The 14,799-nt window shown below is 38.6% G+C and overlaps 1 protein-coding gene, 1 long non-coding RNA gene and 1 other non-coding gene across 3 annotated transcripts in view; all 3 read left to right on the plus strand.

Moving 5' to 3' along the window:
- Positions 1-1,032, plus strand: part of LOC115949541 — a 9,751-nt gene extending 8,719 nt beyond the window's left edge. The window contains exon 2 of the long non-coding RNA XR_004082989.1: positions 892-1,032. This is a non-coding gene — a long non-coding RNA (uncharacterized LOC115949541). The remainder of the gene's footprint in view (positions 1-891) is intronic.
- Positions 818-890, plus strand: TRNAA-AGC. The gene has a single exon. It is a non-coding gene; the product is annotated as a tRNA-Ala (tRNA).
- Positions 1,033-5,144: 4,112 nt separating the features above from the next.
- UBE2V2 (ubiquitin conjugating enzyme E2 V2) overlaps positions 5,145-14,799 on the plus strand; it is a 27,819-nt gene continuing 18,164 nt past the window's right edge. Inside the window, exon 1 of the mRNA XM_005418304.2 lies at positions 5,145-5,241. Coding sequence (XP_005418361.1) covers positions 5,226-5,241 — 16 coding nt within the window. The 5' untranslated portion in view covers positions 5,145-5,225. The remainder of the gene's footprint in view (positions 5,242-14,799) is intronic.

The following is a 14,799-nucleotide window of genomic DNA, read 5'->3' on the forward strand; positions in this document are numbered from 1 at the left end:
CCAGGGGCTGTGAGTGCAGTCTGGGGAGGGGGTGGGGCGTGCATTGTCGTGGTCACTGCCTACGGTACAAGCTTTATGGAACGTGTCAAGCCACGTGAGCACCGGTTCGTTCATTTTTCAAAAAGTCAATGATTTAAGGCTGTTAAAAGTAACGTATCGTAGGCAAGTGCGTTTGGTGAGGTAATAAATAAGAAAAATAAAGATCTGCTTTATTTTCACTTGACGCTGTCACCTCAGAGAAGCCAAGCACCTGTAAAAAAGATGTATGTGTGCATATATACATATTTATATGACAGGATGTGTGTGTGCATATATATGCATATATATATGTATATATATATGCACAAGTTTTGACTATAAAACTGTGTTTCATTCAAGCATGTAACATCTTTTTTTCCTTTATTAAATGTTTCCTGAACCAGTCTTTACATGTGCATGCCCTGAAAATTGGAAAGAACATGGGTTTTCCTTGTTGAATTTGGAACAGTTGTTCAATAAAAGTAGGGCCTTTTTTTTTCTTTTTCCCTAGAAACACACATTTGGTTTCTTTTAAGTAACTTGATCTTCTGGAGAGGTTCTTGTATGAAACCAGCTAAATAACAAAGACTCATGCTATAAAAGGATGAATAAGATCATTCTGGTAGTGTGCATGCTGAAAGATGTGTCCCATGATTGCAGCTGTGGGCTGCAGTCAGTTGTGGAGTGGAAAAAATGACTCGGCAAGAAACAACGAATTTATAATCAAACATAGTTATGTTGCATTTTTTGTCAGTTTAAAATGTCTGTGTACTAGTTTCAAAACTGTTTTTTTTCAGGTGGGGAATTAGCTCAAATGGTAGAGCGCTCGCTTAGCATGCGAGAGGTAGCGGGATCGATGCCCGCATTCTCCAGTGTTTTCAGTATTGATGTTGTCAAAAACCACACAGCAGTGTTCAAAAGTATTTTCCTATTTACGCTTAAGTTTTCTTGTATGATGGTGTACAGAAACCTGAAAGAACTGTAAATTAAAAAAAAAAGGCATATTGATTTAAATATTTAATTTTTTCATTTTAAAATCAGATGTTTGCTCTTCTGCATAGAGGAAGTAAAAAAGTAAAATCTTTGTGTGAAATAATCAAATTTACTGACATCTTAATGCAATAAAAAATGGCATGCAAAATTTATTGAGAAAAGGAAATGAGAAATTTTTCGATTGGTCTTTAAGTATTTATTTAATTATTTCATTCATTAGTTAACTTTACATTTGATATTATAGTTCAGTGTGTAGTGAACAAAATTTTGTGTTCATGCTTTTAGTATGACTCATTGTTTCTGCTCTATTTTGGTTGTATAGGCTGTTTATTTGAAAGAGGGGTCTAGAACATTCTATAGTTCTGCTGCAGCTGCTAGCAAGATTGTGCCTTTTGCTTGTGAACTTTCACATCTCTGAAGTACAATGGAAATTTTCTCTCTCAATCTATGCTTGCACATTTTTAAGGCTTCATGAGGATGTTTTTTTTTTGTTTGTTTGTTTAGTGGTTGGTTTGTTTATTTTAATCTGATTTTTTCACTGGCTTATTCAGATATTTAACTGCTTGTACTTCCAGTTTGAGATAGCATGAGGAAACAAGCAGAATGTGCTTCTTACATGTACATAGAATTTGTGCAATTAGGAACTTGGGAGTGCACATATTAAAACAAACAGAAATGGGAAACAAAAGTTGTTATTAGGCTCCATATTAAGGATGGAGGAGAAACTCTGCTGCATAGATTTACAATTAGCAGCCATGAAGAAGATAAGGGAGATCTTCCTGTGACCATGAGAAGAAAGGAATTAACTTCTAGATGGAATGGGACAGAAATTGCATTTGCTTCTTTCTCTTTTATTTTCCAAATACTGGAGAGAAAAAAAGGAATTATGACTGTAAGGCTGCTTGATGCCTCTTAAAATGAAGTCTAATGGAGAGAAAAATATTGTGGTCTTGTCATGAGTCCCTTTTGGATTCAGGTAATAATTTAAATGTCTGTTTGCTTGGAATGAGACTCTCAGTAGTCTTCTCTGTGATTATTATTGTTTCTGTGTTTTCTGTGTTTCTGTTACTACGCAATACCTGACACTTTGTGTGCTTTTAAGGGAAATTAGTTATATTGCTCTTCTTGGCTGATCAAGTGCAAGTTGTGCACTGATGGAATGAGGGAATTTGGTGGGGCTCCGTTCAGGTGCAGTATGCAACCACTCAAAAAGCTGAAAGCTCTCAGGACTAATGACTTTTCATTCATAGGAAATTTGTGCCCAGCTTCCTACATTGGGGCACTTCTGTCTATTAGAGCTTGTAAACACTGGAAAAGCTTACTTCTAATTCTTTTGGTGTAAGTATGAATAGAAGGTTTTTGCTCACCCCATGTGGTGTTTTATGTCCTTATTTTTTAGGTAAACTATCTTGTGAAGAATTTACAGGTTTGAGAGACACAAGGGTCCTGCCTCTCAAAAGAACTACTACCTGTGGAAGTATACTACTTGTTAATGGGTAAGTAGTTCCCAGAGCCCCATGTCAAAGGACTGACCACTCTGGATCTGTCTGTGCTTTCTGTGTCAGAAATTGCATAGAGATATTCTGTGTAAAGAACCATGAGGGAAATCAGTTTTATTCGATTTCTATTATTCTTATTACTCTTACCACTCATACTTTTCACTACAGTCCTCTGTAATGTCATGCTTAAATTAGTTACACAAGGTAGTTATTCATTCTGAAAAATAATTTTTTTGTACTAAACTTGTGGGAAGATATTGCTATGTCTTTGTTTGTTGTAGTCTGTAAATAGGAAATAATAATTCCTTAGTTGTCTTTTATCAATACATTGTTCCAAATATTAATTAGAAAATCTTTCAGGTTGAGATGGAGCTTGGGGACCATTATATGGCAACTCTGGAGACAGTGTTGTACAACATGAAGGCCATCTGTAGAATCTGCACTCAAAAATATCAACTCTGTGAAACTCTTTTTTTAAATAAAATTGTTTCAGAACATGATTGTAGAACATTTGTTGCTGCTAAATGTACGCCTTGACATCTAGTGGATGGGTCTGGACACAGATGAACTGTGGAGTCTGCTGTGTGCTTTCAGAGACTCATGGAATACAAGTGGGCTTTGGTTTGGTGAGCCTATGGCTCTATTTCTGTCATGTCTCAAGATTTGCAGGTGTGCTGTTCATTGTTAGCACAGAATCACCTAAAAAAGAAGGATTCATCTTAAAAAAAATAAATGCACAGGCAGTGGGTGGTCATTGTGCTTCTTTCTGACCTTGGAGCTGAGGAGGTTTTACCTTAATGCAAGTAGGAGCACAGCCTGGTTACATTATGGATGGACAACAGTGGACTAGGCTTATGTAGGTCTCTAACAGCCCTCCTGCACCTGTTCTTGATTCCAAAAAATAGGAGAAGGACAACTCTTTTTTTTTCTGTTCAAGGCCACAATATCTTCTACAGTGATGTTATAATAGGGGAGAACTTTTCAAATTATTCTGACTTTTTTTCAGTATTGTTACTGCTTCTATGAAAATACTGAAATAGGCTACACAAGAGAATCCCTACAACCAGCTTGTTTTGACAACAGAAGGCTCCATAGATCATTGAAATGCAGCTTAAGGAACAGTTTCACTGTACTGGAAAAGCTTACTTGTAATTCTTTTGGTGTAAATATTGAAGCTCCTGCTTATTTCTTTTGCCACAAAAATCTGGCCATAACTAGTAACTTGATAAAAGAAATCAATGGAAGGACCAAAAACTATAGTAGATTTATCATTTTTATGTATGCAGAGAGAGCAAAACCATTATTGGGGTAAAATGAACAAAGGATAAATGCAGGGAGGCAGAACACTTTATGTGTGAGGGTGGGGACGGTGCTGTGCAGGGCCAGGAGTTGGACTCTGTGGTCCTTGTGGGTCCCTTCCAACTCAACATACTCTGTGATTTGAATCTTTGCTGAGGAAGAGGTTTCAATTTAGCTGGAAGAAAAACATCTTGCATCGTTGCTGTGTCTGATCTCTACCAGAAGTCTGTGAATGAGTTTTACTCTCTCTTTATAAGCTGTAAAGGAAAAAACCGAACGTTATTTTTAAAATAGGATGTGAAAGACAGCATGTGGGTGTTGTCACTGGTTAGTGAGGTGTGTGTGACAGGCTTTTTTGTTAGGGGCTGCAGGTCCTCATGGGAATCCCTCATTGCAGTGACCCTGGCACACGTTTTGGGATGTGTCCCCTTTCAGGTGTGTTCGCCTGCAGGTTGCTTTGGTGTGCGTTCCCCTCATGTCTACATGAATGCCAGCACGGCCCTTTTGGATTGTTCCTGAGCCTGCTGCCTTTCTCCAGCACTCTGCAAGGGGAGCTGGCTTCTCCCACCTGCCAATGGGTCCCCAGCACAGTGCAGGTGGTGGTTCCCAGGTAGGATGTGCAAGGTGCTACCGCAGCAGCCGCCTTCAGCTGAGCTCGGCATTGGCTCTTGGGGAAGGGTGTGGAATTTGAGTTTTGTAACTGACTTCTGCAGGTGAAGGAACATTTGACATTGCAGCTAGACATTTGTGGAATTAATTTTCCACAGTTCTCATGCTACTGAATGTCAAGTATTTCAGCCTTTGAAACTGTCAGATAATTCTGAGAGCTACTTCTAATTAGCAGCTCTTTGATATGGTTCTTCTGGCATTTCTGTGGCTTTTAAATTTTTATCTGTATTCTTTCCTTTTCTGCCTTTGACACTTTATATAGTCTTTTTTTCTCCAAAGACACTTCTGCATCTAAGTGTCTTGTTTGAAGGCGAGCTGAAAAACCAAAAAAATTAAGTAAAGCTTCACCGCTGTGTGCCGACTTCCCTATTATTGGAAGGTTAGGGAGTGCGGGCTGAGCGGGGTAGGGACGCAGCCACGGGAATTTGCTTCCCAGGTGTAATAGCCCCCACGGGATCAGACGTAGCGGGTGCCTGGAGACAGAGACGCGTATGGCCAGGGGCTGGCGAGAAGGCTGCAGAGAGAGGGGAGCACGCCCGGGAAGCTCGCTGCCGGCGGGAACAGAGCCAGGCCGGCTCCCGGGACGGGCGCGCGCCTTGATGCCGGCACCGTCCCCTGGCCCCGCCCGCCCCGCGCGCTCCCGGGATGCGCCTCGTCCTTCCTGGCGGGAAGTGACGGAGCGGCTCCGAGGGGAAGTGACGCGCGTGGCGTGCGGGCCCGGAGCGGTGTGGGGGGGGCTCGGACAAGATGGCCGGATCCACAGGTCTGTGACCGAGTGGGGAGGAATTGTCTTCTGACAGGGGGAAAGGGAAGCTGCAGGGGCGCCGGGACAGGTTATCACAGAATCCCAGGTTCACTTAGGTTGGAAGAAACCCCTGAGGTCAGCGAGTCCAACCTATGACCGAGCACCGCCTTGTCAATTAGAGCACAGTATCGAGTGCCACGTCCAGTCTTTCCTGAAGCACCTTCAGGGACGGTGATTCCACCGCCTCCCTGGGCAGCCCCTTCCAATGTCCAATGAGAAGAAATTCCTCCTAATTCACTTCTGCCCCGGGCCCCATCTCTTCCATCCGTGGGGCAGCGGCATCCTTGTGAGAGCCCGGCCTGGGGTGCGTGCGGGGAAACAGGGCTCCGGGTGCTGGGGGAGGGGAGAATTGACCTGCCAAGGGGCAGCGATGGATGGATAGATGCTGGTGTCCGTGGGGAAGGGAGGAGATGTTGTTAGCCTGGTGAAAATGCTGCAGGAAAGAAAGATTTGTGCTGAAGATTTGTACCAGTGTACTGCTGGGTGAACATAGAAGACGTGGTGTAGTGGTATCTAAAATAAAAGGGTTGTCTGTGTCCCCTTTTTATTTGGGAAAGAAGGGCTTAGGCCTGTATTGTGTTTTGGGACAAAGGTACTTCGCTTTGGTGGTGACTGTAGCACAGTGGGAAGGAGGAGTGGAACTCTCTTCCCTATGGTATCCATTGGAGCCAAAGGGTCTCTCGTAGGCCAATTTAAGGGCAAAGAGCTGCCAGTCATCCCAGGAAGCCCCTCTCAGTAACCAGCACACCATGTGTGGAGCAATGGTGTGGCAGAACGCTGTGGAAAGTGGTGGCAAAGAAAGGAACAAGAATACTGCTTCAAGTGCTAAATGTAGAAGCACAATTTGACTGCTTTAGTTTCATTTCATGAGAAGCTTCAAATACAAAAGGACCTTTCTCTCAGTGCTAAAACCTGAAGGCTTCAGAGGCTTGTTTCCTCTTCTCTCATCCCTGGGGCTTTATAAGTGGGATTAAGATGGACCTCAGGTTAGGGGAATAATTTGATTTCAGCAGCAAGTAAATGGTGGCCACTAATTTATTTCTGCTGCCAATCCACTGGATTATTGGAGAATTAGGATTATAACAAAACATAAGAAACATCTGTATATTTAAATTGGTTTTGGTACCTTGCTGTTGATCCTGTGAGAAGTGCTTGGGCAGGTTTTGTTTGGTGTTTTTTTGGTTTTTTTGCTTTTTTTTTTTTTTTGAGGAAGGAGAGTCATCTCCAGTTGGTAATACATTTGGGGATGTGGGATTTTCAGAGTGGAATTTGATAAAGTAGCTTTTGAAGTAGGTTTTGCAACTATGTGGAAGAGCAGTCCAAAAAGATAGCTATTGCCTATGATAAACGGAGCAAGAATGGATATAGAGAAAGCCAAGCATTTGCTCATCTGGGAATTACTGCATTTTATTGTGTTAGGATACTTTTTTACTTTTTTTCCTGTTGTCTAAATTTAAAAGAGTTTTATTACGAAGCAACACCGAAAGACTTCAGTTTGTGTCTAGGCTGTCACTCGAGATTTCCTGTAATACAAGAGGAAGCAAAGTTGGTTTAGGTCATGTACTGAGTACTGGCATTTGGCATTCAACCTGGCAAGTGCAGAATATCAGTTACAAAAAAATCTTTGTAGTGAGAAAGGCTATTTTCTTTCTACTTTAACCCTATAAGAATAAATGGTTTTTGACTGAACATTGGTGGTTTCACTGCCATAAGTGTTCTTTGCAGTCTTACAAGAGTTGTTTTAAAATCTCTTATATGCAGTTACTCAGTGGGGGTTGGTTTTGACTTAGAAATACAGCCACACCTAAAGTTCATAAAAAGGAGATGTAGGAAACTCCTAATATGTGTGACTGCTCCAAACAATGTAAAGGGCCAGTACTGCATGTACATCTTGTTGAAGAAATTAAATTAAACTAATTTGTTGTAGTAAAATGCAGCAAGCAGGCTGAATCATCAACAAAACTGCTGGGAAAATTAGTCAGAGCTTCTAAAACAACATATTCTTGTATAGAAAATACTGAGACTTTTTATTGGCACACACATGGGGTGGTGGGGGGTTTGTTTTATACTTTCCACATAGTATGTAAAAATTCAGACTTCACCCAGAACTGCTCTTGCCAGGAAGATGTGTTATAATCATTTGTGGAGGAGGGGAGGGAATGATTTGCTACAGACTTAACTTTGTTATAGACTTAAGATTTAAATCTACCTAGCTTTGTTACTTTAGTCTGCTCGTGCTATAAAGTTGAACTTCATAATTATTTATTTCAGAGAAAAAAAAAAGACTGCATGAAGTCAAGGAATGAAATTATAACCCCAAGGAAGTCAACAGCAAAACTTTTACTAAGGTCAACTGTCTTACTTTCATCCCAGAAATTCCTTTCCTGGGTTTGCTAATTCTGTGAGCAATCATGTAACAAATTATGTGCATTTAACAGCAGAGAGTTTAGTTTGAAAATAGCTGTTCTTTAATGTGTGCCAAAGACATTGTATATATCAGAGACATTGCTGTTTAATAAGTATCTTACCTGCTTTCTAAAATCACCTGTAATGAGTAAACTGTGCATGTAGATACTGCATGTGCTAGAATGGAGATTTGTAAGCTGCAGTTTGATCTGATATTACAACTCCTTCTGCTTGAAGCTTGATCCAGGTTATTTGCCTAGGTACTGCTGGAGGTCTGGGGTTAAACAAGTCAGTTTTCTAGAGAACAGAGCAGCTATATGTAATATATAATCATCCAATTTCATATTGCTTAGCTGGAGATTCATTCTGTTAATCTGTTTGAAAATACATAGTAGAAGATGTAAATAAACACAGTTTCAAGTTAAAAGAAATATTTCACTAAGGCATGCCATTTAAACATCTCTTGTCTATCTCAAGGAAAAGAAGCATATTAAAACATCATTACAAGGAGTTAATTGAGGAATTAATTTCTGCATTTTGATAATTTGGGTTTCACTTAATATTATATTGCCTATGATATGTAATATAATATTATATACCTTATATGTAGGATGTAGGGTTGTGTGTATGTATATATATATATATATGAATGTTCCCTAAAGGCACTGATGATGTCACTAAGTGGTTAGAATTTATGTGGGAAAATAACGAGAATTAAGGCAGCAGTGTCAAATACGGTGCTGTAACTATGGGCTGCTAATGCTTTTTCCTCCTTCCTCTTCAACTGAGAGCTTCAGTAGCTTGGAGGAGGGTGGACAGGGCTGAGTGAATGAAAATTCCCCTTGGTTTGCTGAAACTGGGTGCTTAGGGAAGAAAAATTGACTGATCTCCAGTCAAAATTATGTGAGATTCCTAATTTACTTCTAGTATGGAGTCTTGAGCTTTTTTGAAAGTGTGTTTGAAGGTACATGGCTAGATACCTGTGAAATATTTTTTTCTGTAAAATCCATACTTTTAATTTCCAGTCATTCTACTCTATAAGGATGAAACAGCTTCATTGTGTAACCTCATTTGCCCATGCAAAAATGCCCTTCCCTTTGATTTTATAGATGATTGATTCTGTGAGTAGAAATGGCACAATGCATGTCAGTGACTTATTTTCATAACTTTATTTTTTACTTCTATTTGCAATCACTTGGTGGTTGTGGAAGCAGTTCTAAGTGTGCGTGACTACAGTAAGGAAGCTCGGATAAAAATGAAGGGCTGGAAGTGGTCTTGAGTGCATTGTAGACTCCCTGAGCTGTGAAACAAGGCCTGAGTGTGCCATTCCTAATGGCTGGGACTTTTGGTGGTGGTGGTTTTGGTTTATTTTGCTTTGAAAGTTGGGATTTTTTTCTTCCTCTCTTAAAACCCACAATTGCAAGATATTCTACAGTGTGAGATATTTTGCAATACTTTCTCTTAAATGCCTTGAAACTCCTTTCTTCTTCATTCCAAATTAAGCAGATGTCGTCTCTTCTTTGCTTGCTAGGGTAAAGATTTATACCCTGAGTGTGGAACACTCAGCCGTTCAGAGGAGTAATAAGGGGGTATATTTATAGGTGGGATGTAGAAGCAACAATTTAAAGACCACTTTTTCCATGTAGGATATGGGATATAATTTAAATTTCATGTCTAGAAAACTCTGCACAGGTAGGCTTCTCTTTTCCTCTGACCTGTTCAATTTTCATTTCCTTTCTCTTTTTTTTTCATTGTCAAGGAAATAGTTGTGTTTTTTATCCACTGTGTTTTACCTTGAAGGATGTATTACACCCTCCCATTTTCTCTTTTATGCCTCCACCACATTGCTCATTTATTCAGAACTGGTCCAAGAAGTCAGTTTAAGAGCTTTTTAGAATTTTAGAGTCCTCAAAGTTTGTTATGTGTGTTTACAGTGTTAGCTGTTTAGCTGTTTAAGCACAGACTTCTTGAAGCTGCAAGTAATCAAACAAAACAAAAGAAGTAAAATACTGTGTTCCATGAGGCAGCAAGTACTCTATGTGGAGCATTTTTTCCATCCTGTCCTGTGCACAAGCAATTGCAGTTGTGATTGTTCTGGCTGCTTAAAAACGTCTTGACAAACCACAAATAATTTCAGCTGGCTTGAGAAAAGTTTAGATTGCAAATTACTTTAAAACTATATATAGACCATCAGTTCTTTCCAACTTTGGGGCATATATAGGCAAGATACTCTGTTTCTTCTCAGAGCTTTGCCTGTATCATTTTCCTGCCTTTGTTCCTGGTATTTTATAACTCTGTCTTTAAATACAAACCTACTTATGTCTTTCTGCCACAATAGCTATGTAAATCTTCTCACAGCAAAGTAACTTACCTCTGCAATAAAAAAGTGGCCTACTTTGTAATCTTTTATTTGTTTAAGAGCTTGTTGGAAATTCAGGGATGTTATCAGACATAGTATTGTAGCCCGTTATCTAAACTATTCTGTATAATCCTGGAAAATTTTAGCCTGGATAAAGGTACAACACAGTTTCAGAAGGATATGCCTTTCAGCAGTTGGAGGCAGATGGTCTGTACTATAAACCTAAGCATGCATGAGAAGGCTTCTCATGTAAGAATTAGATTTCCAAGTCTTATGAGTAGTTGGTGGAATTGAATTACATATGTATTTGTTAGTATTTGTGTTTTGCCTTATGGAAGTTTTTCCAGAGGCAGTGTTAAATACATGCTGTGAAACTGTTCAGCCTCTTTTTGTTAACAGACCTTTCCGCTCTCTCTGTCCCTACTCTTTTTATCTACTATTATCTCTTCTATCTGTTATCTTTCAGTATTTGCTATTTTAGTATATCCACTATTAACTCTTTTTATCTACACTGTAGCTCATATTTCATCTTGACTGAAACTTAATGTAAAGTACTAATCAGCTTCAGCTACTCCTGTTAGGTTTTGTTGTCTTGTTATCTCAGTTATCCTGTGGGAACCTCAGCACAGACCATGGAAAGACAAGAAACTGCTGTGGAGGAAGTGTTCAAAGTAGCCTTGATTTAAGTATTTGGAAGGGTTTTACTATATGCTGTCCTGCCCAAAGAATGTTTATCTTTGTATTTGTCATTTGGAATACACTAATGACATATAATTCAAACAATATTTTGAATCGAATCAGTGCAGAAACTTACGACTTGTGAAGCTGTCAGACTGATTCTGAATAACATGAGCTTCTGGTTTACAGCCTTTTCAAAAATGTGTGATGATTTAAGTCTGTGACTAAACCATTTCCTAGTTAGCATTTTGGAAGGAATGGAATCTTCAACACTTAGAACTTCAGAGCTCTACAATCTTGATTTCGGAAGGATGAGATGCTTCAACTAGATTTTAAAAATAGTCAGAAAAATTATAGATTCAGTATGCTCTTTTTAAAAATTCTTGCATTAAATGTGTTTAATAGCATAAAGAAAAAAATCACCTCCCTCCATTGTATTTGTGACTATTCATAAACTGGATAGTTAAGTGTGTTTGCAATTGGCTTGAGTAAATCAAAACATTTTGCCCAATACATATAAAAGGAGTATCCTTTATTCAGTATATTTGCAGTAAAATGTCCAGTTTTATTCATATAACTTAGAACTTTTCCAGAGAAGGAATTGCAAGTTTTCTTTCTTCTCACTGAAATGGAATGTGTGATCATGTAAATATTAAATAATTTGAACTTTTGAATACCATAGCATATAGAAAATAGCAGGCTGAAGTATGACTCTCAAAAATAATGTAGGAAAATAATTTAATGGCAGTTTTTTTACTAAATATGTGGTGATTGGTGCATGTGCTGATTAGATCCATAAGTGTATGCTTATGTGTATAACTGAAAGAATAACATTTTTTGCTTTACATAGATAAAGGATCTTTATGTTTTGCACTGTGGATAGGTGCTGAGTCATGGTGGAAAGGACCTTCATGCACATGTTAGAACAACTGTTTGCTAATCAATGACTTGTAACCCGTTTAAGACAGCTTTACAGCTTTGCTAGACTAAATCCTTGATGCTCCTCATGTTATCTGGGTCACACATTGTATTCTTAACTTTTAAAGCAGATGCTGGGAAAGCTGTTTCATGACGAAATATTGGGCTCTGCTGAGTTCCTGTAATCTCCTGCTCCTCCTGTCCCTTTATCTGGGGAAAAAAAGTTTCTATGTCATTGTAATTTAAAAGGTAACTTAATAAGTATGTGTTTAAAATAATTTTTTTTCTCTCTGCTAACACAAAGTCAGGTTTAAAATGCAAGTTTCAAAAATGAGCCATTTTAATTTCCATTAATTTTTTTTCTGCTGTTATTTAGCTTTGTGCTTTTAATAATGGGGTAATTACTAAACAAGGTTACTAAACAAGTTTGGGGGTTACTTTTTAACTTTTCAGGGTGGAAATTTGAAAGATTTCTTTGCCTCGTAAAATCTTGATTCCTTAGACTATTAAATCACAGTTAATATTGCTGGTGGTTTTTGAAGTGACAGCTATCTTTTCTAACTCCTGTTTGCTGGCTTCCTGCCTTACATTATTTTGTACAAAATTGAAACAGTAATTCTCAATTTGCTAAGCATCGCAATGTGTCACTTCTCTCATTTCATACACTAAAACATATGGGAAGGTGGTTGAATTATTTAATATCTCATGTGTGTCATTCAGTCGTTGCCTATAAAGAGTTAAGTTTTAAACCTTTAGTCAGCTTTGGGCATTTCCACCCTTCATGAATGTCAATTGATGAGTTATTTAGTGACTTAACTGTTTAGTACCTGTATGTTTTTTCTTATAGTGTGAGGCATCAGTGGTCATGCAGTGTCTGAGTTAACAGTGGTCTTGTCTATTAAAAAAATGCACTTAGATATAATATAGACTGATAAAGAAATGCCGCTAATATTGGTACAAATTTGTAAAATTACTTTTAAGCAATTTGCACCCATTTTCTTTTGGGACTGCAGTCCACTTTAGTGGGATTTATGCTATAGTTTTCTGTTGTTGTGGTAACTTTTTTAAAAAGTTTGTTTGGATGAGGTATTTTAATTACTTAAAAAATTGTGGGAATTTCTGAAGGTTGGAGGTTTTTTCCTTTTTTTCCCCCCCTCTTTGTTTTTGCCAAGAGCTTGCTTATGCCTTCTCTGTTATGTAGTCTTAACAGCATTTGTATCTCTAGTGAAGCAAGCTTCTTCATTAGTGTAATTTTTATGAGCACCATTAGTCATTCCATGCCAGCAGCAGTACTCAAGATGATCGTGTTTGCATGAAGGTGTCAAGACAGAGTGATGTTGTTGCATCCTTGCTAACAAAGCTGGAGTTGCTCTCAGATCTGGGCTATATTCTCTGTGTGCACATATCCAATCTTGACTGCCCTGTGCTTTTCTTGCTGATGTGCATGTGATGACTCTTGCTCTTATTTGCTGTTGTGCCTTGTGCAACTTTAGGATGTGTAGGATATTGTTGTTCCATAACAAATCAGGGGAGTGGAGAGGGCATTTGGAAATTGGGCTGCAGGAGTTATGGAGTGGAGGTTTTCAGTGAGGCATGAGCCTTGGTAAGTGGAGATAGTGGAGAGTGGGAAAAACTTGATGGAATTTTTAAGAAATTGGCTCCTCCAGGGCTGCTGGTCAGAGGTTGGAGCAGCTCTGATGAATCAGGTAGTTAATGGCAGCTGCACCTCCATCTGCTGCTCTTCTGGAAAAGGTGCATAAGGGGAAAGGGATAGCAGTGGGGAGCAGAGAAAGAGGGGAGAGAGGAGTGGCTGTGAGCATGGTTAGAAGTGAATAAAAACTGAACAGACATGATGTGTTTTCCTGGGGGGATGCTGACCATCATAGAAAGAGTTGTGTCCATAGGGCTGCCTTCAGTAAATAATCCAATGGATTATGGAACAGAATTGGTAGAAATCAAAGTTACTAGAAGGAATTAACTCACTTCCTTCTGGTTACTCAGGAGGCAAGATAAAAGAAGGGAAGGCTTATGTTATGCCTTGGTAAGGTACCTATTTGTTTTGCTAGTAATGTCTCACACTTTAAAACATAATTAATAAAACCTTAAAATGTACAAACATTTCCTGAAGAAGGTCTGTATTTGAAATGTGCACTCTGCTGGAGAACTCAAGTTTGAGGTCTCGTCATTCTTAGTGTGAAACCATCAACAACTGAAACATATTGAATAAATTGATGTTGCTTTTGCAGTTTTGATATGCTGAGATCTCCTACTCCAGCATCAAGATTTGTGGTTTAAACCATTTTAACATGCTTGTAAATCAGGTATGTGTCTGCCAATCCAGCTACTAATGGGTAGCTGTATAGAAATTAATTTCTTTCCATCCCAGTGAAACTAAAGCTAGCACTGAAAATGTCATTCTGTGTAGAATTTATCATTTTCAATTATTATCACTAGTAGGTAGTGTCTTAATGTTATGAGTATGCATATGAAATGGAAAGCCAGGTGAAAAAAGCCTGCTTCTATAAACCTATGTTATCTTGATTGTTTTGTTGTTTGATTGTTTGTTTGTTTTTTAAACCAGCATTAGTACCCTGCGTTAAAGAAATAACCTCTATACCTATCCAGCCCTTTTCCCCTCCAGCAAAATCTGAATGCTGAGTTGCAGTAAATGACCGAGACTTCTGCTCTATTAACAGTTTCTCATTAGCTGCCTTCTTAATATAAGCCATATTTAGAATGTTTATGGCTGTGGCTGGACTGAAATAAAAAGAAAATTCCTATGAAAGTTATTGTCATGAAGCCTAGCTTAAGTTAGGACTGTGCCTATTAAGATACTATCAAATGTAGGATTTCACTTAGGTGAAATAAATAGAAATTTTCACCAATGTAATTCTGAAAACAAATATGACTTTACTTAGCTTTAACCAAAAATTCGGTTTTAAGGTAAAGGGTTATAGCTTTCACACTGCTGTGGCTCTTTATTGCCTCATGCTGGGAAATGTTTCTCAGCAACTGACATTTCTTTATATGAAAAAAAACAAACCCCAAAACCTGATGAAATGCACGCTTTAGCTTCAGTGTGGTTCCTGGAGTTGCATCTCTTCTTTGAAGTCTTCCAACCTGTGTGCTTTCAACATACTTAAATATAATTAATG

Source organism: Geospiza fortis, unplaced genomic scaffold, assembly GCF_000277835.1.
Source record: "Geospiza fortis unplaced genomic scaffold, GeoFor_1.0 scaffold53, whole genome shotgun sequence".
Lineage (NCBI taxonomy): Eukaryota > Metazoa > Chordata > Aves > Passeriformes > Thraupidae > Geospiza > Geospiza fortis.